This window comes from Nycticebus coucang, chromosome 14, assembly GCF_027406575.1.
Source record: "Nycticebus coucang isolate mNycCou1 chromosome 14, mNycCou1.pri, whole genome shotgun sequence".
NCBI classification, from domain to species: Eukaryota; Metazoa; Chordata; class Mammalia; order Primates; family Lorisidae; genus Nycticebus; species Nycticebus coucang.
In genome coordinates, this window is record NC_069793.1 from 80,678,759 (window position 1) to 80,693,718 (window position 14,960).

At 38.1% G+C, this 14,960-nt stretch overlaps 1 protein-coding gene across 7 annotated transcripts in view; it reads right to left on the reverse strand.

Moving 5' to 3' along the window:
* SYTL2 (synaptotagmin like 2) overlaps positions 1-14,960 on the reverse strand; it is a 118,629-nt gene that overhangs the window by 23,450 nt on the left and 80,219 nt on the right. For 2 of the 7 annotated variants that reach the window (XM_053561274.1, XM_053561271.1), the window contains exons 7-11: positions 13,991-14,062; positions 7,368-7,469; positions 5,032-5,085; positions 3,753-3,800; positions 670-764 (exon numbers count right to left, since the gene is read on the reverse strand). In XM_053561274.1, coding sequence (XP_053417249.1) covers positions 670-764; positions 3,753-3,800; positions 5,032-5,085; positions 7,368-7,469; positions 13,991-14,062 — 371 coding nt within the window. Of the gene's footprint in view, positions 1-669; positions 849-3,752; positions 3,801-5,031; positions 5,682-7,367; positions 7,470-10,255; positions 14,063-14,960 lie in introns of those variants that run through there. The other 5 variants (XM_053561269.1, XM_053561270.1, XM_053561272.1 and 2 more) reach the window with 5 other exon arrangements.

Consider the following 14,960-nt stretch of genomic DNA (forward strand, 5'->3'; position numbering starts at 1 on the left):
AAACCTACTTTTCAGTAGCTGTTGCATTTTGGAAGTTACTTAACCTCTCTGAGGCTTTTTTTTCTTTTATAAGATGGAGAAATAGTACCTACCACATACAGTTAGTGAAAGTTGGATATCAGAATAAGTGTCTGGCCCACAACATGTGTATTATCTTATTTAATCCTTCAACAACCCTGGGAGGTAGGCTTACGTATATTATTTACATAATATATGTAAAGTTCCTGGCACCCAGTAAATACTCAAAATTTGCTGCGTCAGTGTTATTATTTTAACAAATGGTTTCAAGCTAGTCAGGCAACTTAGACTAAGTTTTCAAAATCAACTTAGACTAAGTTTTCAAAATCAAACTCCAGACGAGTAATTCATTCATGCCAACATATTTCTGCCTAGATTACCTATTTTGTACTTGCTTTGAAGCAAAAGTCCTATTCCCAAATCTATTCAATTTGACCTCACTGATCAAAATGAGTTACTATTTTGAGTCAAATGACATCTGCCTTGCTTTGTTCCAGGATCAACAATACTACCTCTATTGACTTAGAAGGCAAGGGTCAGTCCTGCGACCTCTTTGGTCTCTGCCACAACAGAATATAAACACACCAACCATGGCATAGCAAATCCACCTATCTGGCTCCATTTTTCTGAAGGTACAAAAGACAAACTTGCCTCATCTTGGAGAAATGCTGGAACAGACTTGCTCATCCTTTTGAGTTTGTCAGGGTAGGAAAATGGATTATCAGGCTGTGCAGGCACTGTGGAAACTAAACAGCAGCATGTCCATTTCAAAATTATTCTTACAATTGTCAGACAACATTAGGTACAAGTTGAAAACACTTTTCTTTCATCTATGAACAGACATATTTTTGTCAAAAAGTTAAAGGCACAGTAGTTCACATGCACAGGGTCAGGAGGTAAGCAACATGCAGTTTTTATAAATCACACAGAGAACTAGCAAGGAGCTGAATCAAATACCAAATTAAAATGAAAATTTTAAAAACACTAGTTTCAACTGAACTGGAGCTGCGCTCAAATTAAAGTATACTGCCAATGTGAATTGGTTTGACTTATTTTTTTCACATCAGAGCTTCAAACCACAAGGCAATTTATTGGTTCATCTCCTTGAGATATATTACTAACATGCTGCAGGCTGAAAACTATTTCATCTGGACAGTAAATGTTTTTGCACACAAATCAATAATAAAAATGCCCTAGCTATTAATATTGAGTGTCTAAGAGTAGATCTGTTTGTTTAGTGACCATGAGGATTATTTTTCTGATGGTTCTTCTCACACATAATTATGAGATAGAATTTAAAAACCATTTTTTGAAAACAGAAATTAGATAGCTGTTGACTCAGAGAATTTTCAGTATACAAAAGCCAACTCAGATGGTTCAAGTTCGCATATTCTTGATACTCAACATAATAATTAACATAATGTTAATGTCTCCTTTATGATAAAATCTTTCTGATATAAAAGTATATGTGTAGGGGAAAAAAGAAAGTATGCGTGGAAGGCACAATAAGAGGATAAATTCTATCCTAATTTGCATATCTCTAGTTAAAAAACTATTTCCTTTGTCCAAGAATAAATGAGTTAATATTTTTCAAAGCAGAACAGTGCCTGGCACATAGTGAGCTCTGTAGATGTATTTTCCAAATAAATAGATATCTGAGAGAATCTTTAATTCTATCATGAACATGACATAAATATATTAACTTGCCTTTATTATTAAAAAAGATATTAGGAAAATAAATAAAAATCACATCATATTTCTATGTACAACTCAAAAGACCCAAATTCAGTCCTAAACATTATCTAATTCATCTTTAGTTAAAAGAAATCTAATGGAAAAAACACTGAATGTTGAGGTAATTGAGGTACACATACAAAATATATCTTTGTTCATATAGTCTTAGGTTCATAAAGGTAAATGCACATCAGAATACCCTTATGTCATCTCTCTCAAAAGATCCCTATTTTAACCACTTTCAAGTGGTTAAACAAGTGTGTGTGTGTGTTGGGATGGTTTGCATCAATAGCAGTGAAAGATTAGGTCTCACAATATTGTCCAATAAGGATGCAAACACTTTTTTGTTATAACATTGTTCCCTATCATTTTCAAAGTTTATTGTAAGATGATGTTATGAGGGTCAAATTCAGTCATACCTTCTATTAACATATAGTCAATTTTAGCCTTTATGGGCTTTAGTTATTTTAGTTTTGATCATGTATTTGATTTTGTGGCATGTATATACTCTATAGTAGTGAAAAGGCACTAGGAGTTATCTTGGAAATATCAATAAAAAGAGAGAAGTTAATTTACCCAGAGTTCAGCAAATGATTCACCCATTTTCCTTGACCAATAACTAAGCCAGTTAGGAGGTCATGAACAAATACCCAGATTATATAGACACGTATGTCTGTGTATGTTTTTTTCACTCTTCAGGCTCAATTTTGAAGAAATGCCCAAACTTAAGTATATACCAGTTCAAAAGCAACTGGAAAAGCCTGTAACACCCCTTAGTGGCAGAAGTTTTATTTCTTCTGCAGCAGACAGCACATATTTATGAGGGCCAGAGCCTGGACTATCTTCTTTCCTAGGCAGTTCTTAAGAATTTGTTAAGTCATGTACCAAAGCTCAGCACCTTTGCTGAGCAAAGTTTCAGATTTCATACTGCATATCGCTGACTTCTGGCATCAGCACATTGTTTCTTTATCTAATGCAGTGGTTCTCAACCTTCCTAATGCTGCGGCCCTTTAATACAGTTCACCCTGTAGGTTGAGAACTGCTCATCTAATGGCTCCTTCATTTAGCTGCTCTCCTCACTGAGGCCTGTTAGCACATCCAAAGACTACTGGAAAATTATTATTAAAAATACTGTGGACCTGAGGGTAGGCATGTGTATCATCTTCATAGCTCTAGTACTTAAGTTATGAAACTGAGTGAAACCAGGAAGCTAAAGCAAGAACTCCCTCCGTCTGCCTCTCTGTCCCTTTCTCTCTCTCCCTCACACACACCCCTGCATGGTCCCATAAGCATGATTTTAAGCCATTATTTGGACAGTAGTCACAACTAAGTAGCGTAATCTTGAGAATGGAAAAGAGTAAACAAACATCTTTGCTTGGCAGTGGATAGTAATTAGTTGATGGACATGAGTTACTGCAAGTGTAAATTTACTTCCTATATTCAGGTATTCTTTAGACATGAATATTTACTATTATGAGTCCAGTTTGGAAATCTCAGAGTTTAAATCCTAGACTTAATAAAATTTGCTTTTAGAGATATGTAGAAAAACCTATACAACCATATTAGATCCTGTCAAAGTACAATTCTTTCTTAGGTTGAAATAAGTTAGAATTGCTCACATCTGCAACTGTGTACAGAGGCCACAAGAGATTTAATACTCAAGACCATACTGTGACCTACAAGCCAAATGAAATCAGAAGGTGCCAACGTGAGTTTAAGTAAGAGAGGCAGAAAGACTGATGAAAGTACAATACTCAGCAATGACATACATTTAAATATATAACTGTCCTACCGTAAAACCATAAATTATTCTTTCAACACAGACAAAAGCAAAATGTTTCTAATAAAACCTTTATTATAATGAAATAGTTTTGCAAGCTGCAGTTTAGTACCAATAACAAATGCTGTGTTGTTAATGGGGTTAGTTGTTTCAGCATATTTAACAAACACTATGTAGAGCAGAACATTTAGTTATTTGTGAGAAAGATCCTGCTACTCACTTCCTGGTATGCATTCATTTGTATCTGCTTCCTGATCTGCTTTTTGATCTACTCAGGAGGGCAACATTGAGAATAAATACCATTTTAATAGAAGGATTAAAGAGACATGAAAGTAAAGCTCAAATGTCAATTTTACAACGGAGACAGGAGAATGTATTTGTCCAGGTTTTCAGCTTGCTTTCATCCATTCTCCAGTGTGATTCTTTATTAGCTTCTCTAAGGTCTCCTGTTCAACTAAAAATCTAAGACCCAACAAAGGAGATATGTAGTACCTTTCCCTTAATTCACTAAATCACAGCATGGAAAATGGGAAGGAGCACTGGACTAGGAGTAATGAAGCTGAGAATCCATCTCTTGCCCTCCCACTAACAGACTAGTGACAGAATCTTAGAAAAGTCACCTATGTTACCTTCGTTTCACAGTTTTTATCTGCAAAATAAAGTTAAAAACACCTGCCCCATCAACTTCAATGAGGTCATTGTAAATATAAAATGAGAAAGACAAACTATTACATAAAAGTAAAGAATGACCTTTGAGGACCTCTGTTGCTGCATTTACATAGGAAAGCTCAAAGAGTACACATTTTTATGGTGATAGAGAAGATAAGGCAGCAAAAAAAAAAAAAACAGAGTACAAATATAAATTATACATTTGCATAAATTCTGAACTATAAAAATCACACTCATTGCCATTCCTCCCCCCCCACCAAGGCACTATTATCCTATTCATTTAGTCTACTGACAAGCTTCAAAATCTTCTGGCTCCATTATATTCAGAATCAATTTACCCTCAGTCTATACTTAGTTATTTATATAAGCAGAAGCAGGATTCTCTACCCTTGTTCTGGGACCCTTTGCTTTGAACTGAAAGCTTTACCAGTTGTGCCCAGAGAGATCTAAACATTGAGATTTGAGAACCAAACACAGGAATAACTTAACCCAGGAATCCACTGCACTCACTCACAATGAGTTCTGTAAGTCAGAATCGCAAAAATCAGCTCATAGCCATAGAAATGCAATTTCCTATTTATAGAAACCCTTGCTTCCCAAGGGTCTATGATGAGATCCTCTCAACAGCACCAGCAGCAGAAGCCTTAAGAATATAAACAGTATTAAATATACCAAGACAGAATCGTTTTTTAACAACTTAGCCACTATTCAGCACATATAGTGGCAAATGACGTTCTTCTATTTATCCAACAGCTGCGTCCCGGAGACTGCCCAAATCACCCCCAGAACTTAATACACAGACAGACATGCAGACACATAAAGATATTTACCATCTTCAGCACTATGTACTAATTCTTCTGGCAGATTATCTACTTTTGCTTGATCTGTTCAGGAGAAATTAACAAATAGTTAACATGGCTGACCCTTGGAGAGAAAAGAACAATGAGATTGTCCCTGGAAGCCCCCGGAGTTGGAAGCAATTAGTCAAGATGCAGTGAGGGGTGCAACCAAGATGTCTTCCCCAAAATACTTTCTCTTTAGATTAGCTGCTTGAGCCTGTGCCATAGCGAGAGCTCCCATTTCAGCCCCGATGCAGCTCACATCAGCATACTGCTGCACACAGACTCCCCAGGGTTAGAGGGTTAGCTCAGAGCAAGCAATCGGCCAGCAGCAGGAAGAAGCACAGGGCTGCAACAGCCTCTCTATTCTTCTGTAAAGGGTAAGATGCTAGCCATGACTAACACCTTCCCAAACCCATGGTCATTAACAAATATTTGTGTGTGTGCATCATCGTTCGTGTATGCTGCTGGAAGGCTTGCTTGGGAAGTCAACTGAAGAGACGTAACTGGGGACCAGCTGCTAAGTGGAATCTTGGCAGGCTACTGTGAGAGTGGGTATCGGTATTTGGAAGGGAGTGTGCAGGAATACCGGTCAGCTGATGGTGATTTCTCTTTTTTTTTTTTTTTTTTTAACCCTACACATTCCTGAGTGCTTTAAAGCTGCTCCATGGAAATAGCTCCATGTTTCACAGGCAAGAGGTTTGCTAAATTGAACAACTGTTGCTGAGGTTTCCCCTACCCCACCCCACAGGGCCCATCATCAACCTTAGGAAAAATAATTGGAGCTGTCCGACAAAGGATTGGACTCGCCTTTTCTAGAAGCATTCTGGTGGCTGTGGGGGGTTGGCCACCTGTTGAGGAGGCTTTAGAGGGAATTTCTGCATTGTGAAGAGGTTGAAATGGGTGACTTTCAAAGTCCCTTCCAACCCTGAGATTCCAAGATCCACGGGAGGGTTAAAACTGCATTCCAAATCCAGAATAGTGTCTTCAGATCCTTAGGAATCTCTGAATTTTAGAAATTGTTTGGTGAAGTGGCTTTTTCTTTTTTCTTTTCCTTCCTAAAATCTGACTTCTTAGTCTCAATTACAGATGCATAAAAAATATTCTGAACACAACCATGGTCAATTATGATCAATCAGAGGAGTTTGGCAATGGTTAACTTCCATTCAATTTTTCTCATGACTACCTGCAATCCCAGGGATGTATTTTATCTTAAAAACCGTAAGAACAGGCTTGGCACTGTAGCACAGTGGTTATGGCATGGGCCACATACACTGAGGCTGGTGGGTTTGAACCCAGCCCGGGTTCAAACAGACAACTGCAATAGAAAAATAGCCAGGCGTTGTGGCAGGCGACTGTAGTCCCAGTTACTTGGCAGGCTGAGGCAAGAGAATTAATTAAGCCCAAGACTTTGAGATTGCTGTGAGCTCTGATGCCACAGCACTCTACCTAGGGCAACATAGTGAGACTCTGTCTCAAAAAAACAAAACAAAACAGTAAGAACAAAACTCCTAGAAGTCATGATGTCCAAATCCATTTGTCTGGCACACAAGTCCCTTTATATCCTTTCTGTTAGTGCTCAAGAATCCCTTCACCAATTAAAGCAGCAACCAAGGGAAACAGTGTGTTGAAGTCTTGCATGTTAGGTTGTCTTTGGGCTTATAGTTCCAGTATCCAAAAGAAATGTGTGAATAGAAAAGAAGAGATAAAAGAGAAAGGGAAGTCCTTAAAGCCGGGGATGAAGTCAACTACATATGAAGTAAAATTCATCAGCACCCAATACTGTGTCATATGTAACATGACCCCTTCATAAATGCTCTTGAGAGTAGTCTATTAATTTTCAGTCCTGGGTCTGCTAACTATTTTACTGCTCTGAGCTTCATTTTCCTCACCTGTAAAATGGGGATAACAATTTATCTCCCCAAGGATTGCTTATGCTCGTTAAATGAAATAATACATGTAAAATTCTTAGCTGCGTTTTGGCGAGTAATATTCAATAAATGTTAGGTATTACTACCCTGTTCACTAGTACTGCTACTATTACCACAATCCTTTAAAACTCACTACACTTGAGTAAACACTCAAACTGGGATTCTTCAATTCAAAGAAACCTAGTGTTCTAGTAACCAGATTTCATGACTGATTTTTAAAAGTTTCAGCCACCTTATGTTCAGCCTCTTCAGCATACTTCAGAAAGGTTATTCTCATCTATTAATCCCCCACGAGGGGTATCAGTGCACACCAGCATGCAGTGAGGCCACAGCAGAGCACATGTACATTTTTAAACTTAGAGGGAGCATGAACAGTGGGGCAAACTTTATTCTCACTTGGTGAATCTGATGAAATATCTTCTAGACTTTTGGAAGGCATTTTCCTAGCAGCACTCCTTTCCAAAGTTTTCAAAACAGGACTGGGTTCTTCTTCTGAACCTGTTATAAGACAAAACCGATGAATGCTGCACAATACAAAAAAAAAAAGCCAAAAACCTCTTACCACCAAATGGACATTGAAATGGTAGGTTGAAAGTAGATATTATGCCATAAGCTTTCCTACTTTTATTTACTCAAAGCAGCACTTACTTCCCAGAAAAAAAACCAGTACTATTAATATAGCATTAATAAATATTTGTAAGCATAAACAAAATGGAAACAAGATTACAACATTAATAAAAACGTGATCTCTTAGTTGTTTACACCTCTGTTTTAGGCTTATTATTTCTTCTGTGCCAGACTTTGAATCTTTTCATTTAACATGCTAGCTTTTGAAGACAGCTGTGAAATGATTTTTAAAGCATTAAAAAAAAAAAAAATTTTTTTGAAAACCATGGAAGGCAGGACTCAGATGTTTAACATGTGTGCATAATTGAGTACACAGATGGGAGGATTCTCCAGATCAGTGACTATAGGCTTTCTGAGTTTCATAATATAGTAACATTTCCAGTGAAATCTTGGGAAACAACATGAGATATTCAACATTTCATTTTAGTAAGATGTTTTAAAGATGCCCAAATTCTATTAAACTATATGTGTGTGTGTGTGTGTGTGTGTGTGTATGTGTGTGTGTGTGAGAGAGAGAGAGAAGTCCTACCATTTATTAGTGCCTTTCTTTTGTAAAAGGAAAGGCATTTTAGAACCAAAAGAAAAAGAGCATAACCTCAGAATAAGGTTGAATACTTTACAAAAAAACCTCTAGACAGTCCTTAATTTTTCTATTTTGACAACCCCTTTATAGATAAGCCCAGGCCTGAATACCGACACTTGTCACTTCTGTGTTTTCAGTGCCTAGAACAGGGGCTGGCAATGAGCAATTCGAAAGTTTATTTGCTGAATCAATAAGTGATTCAATCAATGAATCAATAAATTTAAGGACCACTTCTCTAGACAATAATTTCCTGAAACAGATACTAGTTCTGTCCGGTGTTAGTAAGCTTTCCAAGCAAATGCATTCTAAGATGAATTAGATTTGGGATATTCTTTGTTCAAATTTAAAAGGCTTCTTACTGCATCTTCTCAAAGACTTCACATAGTAATAATGAGCATAATATCCCAGCATTTTCTAAAGCATTTTACCATGAAATGTCTTTTCATTTTCTCCTAAAGGAGCAAACTGAGGTACTGGTTGGTTCAAAGATCAGCCATAAGTCAAACGTGTGAAGTTGCTCCCCCAAATTATGGTACTCCTGTAGTTTCTTTTCCAACTTTACCCTATCCTCACTATAGTTTGTTATAAAATAAAAACTTAGGTTAAAGTATGTAAACACACTTGGATCCCTTTATAACTCTTAACAGGCTTATAGTTTTAAAATATCTTCTTTGGATTCTGTTGGTGATTATTTTTTATTAAAACTTTTTTCTTTATAGAGGGAATCAAGTTAAATCTATGTGATTATTTAATACTATTTTTTAGATAGGCTTTTTGCTGTTCAATTAGTTATGTTGGCATACTATAAGCATGTTAATTAGGTGACAGTCTCTAAAGTAAGCGTAAATTTGCAAGTCCTTATCCTACTAGGGGTTGGTTTACCCCAGTAATTCATGAGGCAGTTTAGTAAGTAAGTAACCCCAGCAAGTTTTATGTGCTGACTTTATTTTCGTATACTACGTCTGGTTTCAGAGAATAGTTTTGCAATTTCCAATTTTTACCAGCAACATTTGATAAAGAGTCTTCAAATTGGGTAAATAGGATTAAAGGTGGGTTCTTTGGTTAAGTATTCAAGAAGAGACCCTACTTACAACTACTTATAAAGGAACCTAAACCTCTCACATAAACCATTCAGTAAAGCTTATCTATTTTCATTAAGACTAAAAGGAGCTGGAAAATGACAAATTCTATTAAACCACAGAAAAGGTGATCAATACCAGTTGTGGGAATTTGGTTAAAATATCCCAGCCAGAAAGCATTCTCTACCATTTCATCATTCAAATTATGTAATTTCTCATTCCTATTTGTTATGAGGTTTCTATGCTAATATGCTAAAATGTTGATTGAATAGCAAACTGAAACGCCAGGACCCTTAATGCTAAGATTTTCATTAGCTTAGCCAAGGCTGAAACCAAAGAAATGCAGCTGGCCAGGCAGCATCCTTAGCTAGAATCAGCTGAAGTCATCTGACCAAACTCATACGGGAAGATTCCACAGAGAATTGCAAATAAGAGGGAGAAAGTGGCAACAAAAACATCATAGAACAAGAAACTGAGAGAAGGAAATTTCCAGGCTTGTACTTTGTCTCCAGCACTTCACCACCACTCTGGTATAGTATTGCTCCTTAAATGGGAGATTTATGCCCATTTTTGTCCCTATTTCATGATCCACTTTCTTGTCACAAATCTTACTAGAGACTTCTGTGAGGACTGCCAATTAAGAAAGAAATTGTAATTATTTCCAGGAGAAAAACTGGTTTAAATGTTTTAAAGATGTTTTTAACCTCAAAAAGTTATTTGAAAAAAATATTTTTGAAACCTAAAAATCCTTAGGTAGATTAATGAGAAGTTATACTATGAAACAAGCTTTAATAGTCAAGCTGTCTCTATGTAACTCATTGGATTCAAGAATATAAATAAAATGTTTTTTATTAAGAAAGGTTCAGGAGAACTGAAGTGTTGAGAAGAATTCAGCACCATTTACGGATATTAATCTCAACTGAAATAACATCATCCTTTACATCAGCATTCCATAAAGCATACTTATCATGAGTTAAAAATTTTCAAATGCTCACTGGAGGTATTTCTACAGCTTTCCACATTAGAACCGGTGTTTCCATCTGAAAAATCAGAGTCAGAGAAACCTTTTTCTTCCCCTTTCTCTTGTTTCTTATATGGTGATTCAAGAATCAATTCAATTTTACTTGTTTTTGTAGGATTTTCTTTGTTTGTCAGGAGAGAAATGGTTTGCCTATTTCTGGACAAAATAATTGCTTTGGGAGCCTCTTCGAAGCCAGGTTCCTGCAAAGCCCCTGGTCTCTCTGCAACCTCTCTTTTACTGTCCCTGCCCTCTGTGGTTCGTATAGACTTAATTGTCTCTATTTCATGATCCACATAAAGTTGTGGGGTTCCAGAAATCTCAACTCTGCATTCAGAACCACAAAGACCTACTGATAAATCAGTCACAGCTTCATCTCCTCTTAATACTTTATCACATTGGCTAACTTGAGATTCCAAACCATTACTTTTAACTTTCACTTCAGAGGAGGCTGAAGTGTAAAAAGGGAGCACTGGCCCCAAGAATCTGGCCTGCTCTGACTGTGAGGGCTCCTTCCTGGGAGTTTCTTCCTTTACTGACACCTGGAACTGATGAGGAGGAGCTTCAGATATTTCTTTAAGAAGTTTCTCAAAACCAGTATCAAAAGCACTCTCAGTTATGGATGGAGCCTCGGCCTTTTCTATGGTTTCTTTTATTTCCTCAGGATGGAATTCAGAAGCAGCTTGCCTGGGCTCCTCTGTACTACCTATTAACTTTGATGGGCAAAGAGTCCCTGTATCACTTTCATGTCTTGAGAGGGGGATTTCACTTGTTTCCTTAAGTAGTTTTTCTAAGCCAGCATTGAATTCAAGGAACTCCAATTTGGGTTGAATAATTGTTTCCCTCACAATTTCTACCACTTCCTGAGGTAGATCTTTGCCATACTGCATAACAGTGAAACCAGATGAGCTAAGCGTCTGTTCTGCTGGTGACACTGGGGCAGCTGAATAAGATCCAACTTCATGAGTTTTACCAGGAACTACACTGAGGGAATAAAAATCCACCCTATCTGCAACTACGGTGTCCATTGCAGCCCTGGGTAGGATCACTCCCAGAGGATTTGTGGGGCTACCTGCTGCCAGTACTCCTTTAGGAAATTCTGGTTTCACTTCTCCAGGACCCCCTTCCCTACCATCTGGGTAACTCAATTCAGCTTCTCTCTGCAGCTTCTGTAATGCAGCATTTATATCCTTCAGTGCAGGTCTGGGTGGAAGAATGACTTTCTCTACAGTCTCTGAAATTTCCCTTTGAGAAGACAGTGCCCTATCTTGGGGAGAGTTGGCCACATCTCCCAAAGAACCCTTTCTGTAAAGATCAGAAGGCTGGTCCAATGGGTGAGAGTCTTCTGCAGCCATCCGAAGCAAGTTCTCCATGTTTAGCTGGCACCCACCACTTTCAGCTTTCTGGGGGAGAGCTGTATTTCCCAAAGTTTCACCTCCCTCTGGAAAAGGAGTCCCTGTCTCTCTCTGATAAGCTGAAGTGTTGTGACTTTGTTCTATCTCTTTTTCAAAAAATCTCCCCTTTTTAGGCTCAGAGTCAATTCTAGTGGTAATGGGTTCCAGTTTGGGTGGTAAGGGAGAGGATGAAGTTCCAGTTGCTTCGTTAAGACTAGCACTCAGAGTGCTCTGTTTGACTGTCTTGTCTGCATCCTCACTGGTGATCTTCTTGGGTCCTTTGGCTTCTTCCCCAGTATCAGCAAAATCTGTCTTGAGCGGCAGTGTCTCATTTTCAGAAACTGGTTTTCCATTTTCAACAGAAGGTTGAATTGCTGGTGGTAAAGCTTCTGAAAGAAGTTTCTGTAAGCTATCATTAAAAGTGTCTTTGTAACTTTCAGACAAAACACTTGTTTTTACTATGGATTCTTGAATCTCTGGGTCTGAGTAAACCTTTTCTTCCTTGAACACTGGAGTAAGGACCCATTCCATATTCTTTTCCACATTTTCCTTTGATGATTCATTTCCTGGCAACTGATAAGTAGACTTTTTGGGTGGTCTCAATGGAAATGTGGTTTCATCTGGTAGCACCTGGAGCATGCACTTTGAATTTGATTTCCCCATTTCCTCTCTTGCAGTAACTTTTTTTTGGCTTGGGTATTCAAATGTGTGGGTATTTTCCCCTGATAATTTAATGTCACTGAATTCTTTGTGTTTCTGGCTACTAAAAGGCACAGAATGTTTTTGGCTTGGTGTGGCAGTATTCTTCTCACCACTATTCTTACTGTTGGGATTAGCTTCTAAGTCCCAAAACTTTCTCAGATTCTCAAACTGAGAGTGATTATAGACCTGTTCTGCACTGGATCCATCCATTCTTTCTTTTAGGGACATAACTTTAAAGTTGGCATTTGATTCACCAACTAGAGGTTTGTCTTTCTCAAAAGGAGTGGGCATTTTATTCCCAACATTCGAAGAATGTTGCAATGCTGGTAAAATGTCTTTTCTAGAATGCAAACTGTCTACCACTGGTGGTCTTTTTACAGACTCATTGGTCTGAATCTGAAACAGAGACACTTTGCCTGATTGGTCAGCTGAAGAATGGTTTTGGGGTGGATCTGATATTTGGGGCCTAGTCTTCTTAGATTTATTTGAGGAGTAAAAACTGGAGAGTGGGGGTGCTTGATCATCCTCATCTAGGACCACTCGTTTGGCAGTCACACGATTACATTCACTCTGGCCTGTAGATAAACTGTCTATGGACATACTCTGTGGCTTCACAGGCTGACATGCTTTAGCAGAGGGTTGTTCCGAACTACCTAAAGATGTGAGTTCTTTGTGAGTTAACTTAGTAGCTTTCTCTCCTTCCCAAAAGGATATTCTGTCACTCACTCTTTCATATTTCTCCCTTTGCACTTGGTTCTTGGGAACCTCATCAGCTTCTTGTACTTGGACCACAGGTTTCTTCCAAGGGGATCCATTGCTGGCAACTCCATGTGGTGAATCAACGTTTTCTGGCTCTAAGGAAGCTTTCAGGATGTGAGTATTTCCTCCTTTGCTCTTTCTATCTGCTTTCAAGCTTGGTTCTTGGAAAACTATTAAGGAGTCAAAATTCACTTCTGAGTCTCTTCTGTTTTTACCATAAACATAAAGCTTGGGTTCTTCTTCACCAAAGCTGCCAATATTCCTGGTATTGCATGGAGCCTGGTCTTCTGCATCAGATCTCTTGGGAGCACTGAAGGAATGGTTATTGGCCGGAGGAGATACCCCATTTCCTATGCTTTTGGTATCTTGGCTATCGTCCTTATTTTTATTCCTTTGACTTGAGGCACCATAGCTTTCAAATGTTTGCAGTCCACCCAGGCCTTCCTTTGAGGTGTGTTGTGGGGACAAATTCATAGATTTGGACTGGATATTCACATCGCTTTCTTCGCCATTTCCAGAAAGCAGCATGTCACTTTCTACCTGGAATGCTGCGTCAGATCTCACTGGCTTCAGTTCAACCTTGGTGGATGATAGGGCCTTTGCGCCATTTTCTTTTAGATTGTTGTCATCGGTCACCAAGGCAATAGCAACCTGTGATTTGGAGCCTGTTTTTTCTTCAGGCTCTATTCCATGGGGATGTTGAAGGGATGGCTTATTGTCATGTGAATGAGCACTTCGGTTAAACCAGTCTAGGACTTTAGATATGGAATCATCAGTTGTCTTCCTTATCTCAGTGGCATTTGGATCAGGGCGTGAGAATGTCTTAGCTTTTAGAGCCGGGAGAGGAGAAGGCTTACCTTGCTGATGGTCTCTAGAACTGCAACCTAGTACCTGAGATGGTTCAGGCTTAATGCAATGAGCCTGTTCACCTGCAATATAGAAATACTTTCCTAAATATGAAAAAGGCATGCTTAAAAAACCATTTTTATCCAATCATTCATATCATCTTTTTTAAAAGACACTTTTCTATGTGCACATTTTATACTACTAGTTGTTTATACCAGCATTTTTCAGGGTCATAGTCATCTTAATCAGAGTATCCTACTAAAGCGGCCCTGTGCCAGTAATGGAAGGCAAATGTAGTATGGGACGTAGACCTAATTGGGAAATTTCCTTGAAATCCCTGGTTTATTTTAGAAATTCATGTTAATTTTGCATTCTGCTCCATGTTACATTTTAAATGTTAATTTTCTCCTACTCTCAGACCTTTGCATAAAACTGGCACTCCAGGAAAGTACACATGCTGACTTTATGACTTCACTTATCTCCGGCATACTATCATAAACCCTAGATGCGACTTATTCCCAAATTTGAGGAACAAAGACCTAAGCGATTTCAGGAGTTAGAAAAACAGCTTTCAAGTAAGCATAAATAAGGAGTTCCTTCCACAACATTTGAATGGGACAATGAAGGTATTTGCATTCTTGGGTCGGTCTTATTACTGAAATACTAAACCAGAATCTCTGAAGATGGGGCCTAGGAATCTCCACTAACAGTTATCCTAGTGATCATTTTGCACAATGAAGTTTAACAACCATGATCACAACAGGCCCTTCCATTATGCCTCATTTCCTTTCTATCATTTGTAAGTTAGAAAGTAGTTATGTAGGATAGATAAACTAAAATGAGGATTGATGGAGAATGTGATCTCCACTGGTTCTCTGATTTGTACTTACCAGTGGCTTGGAGGATAGAAGGATATTTAAATTTTTTCTAAGCTATCAAGAAAGCAAAGAGTCTTTTCTGAGCCTTAATTGAAGTACACAT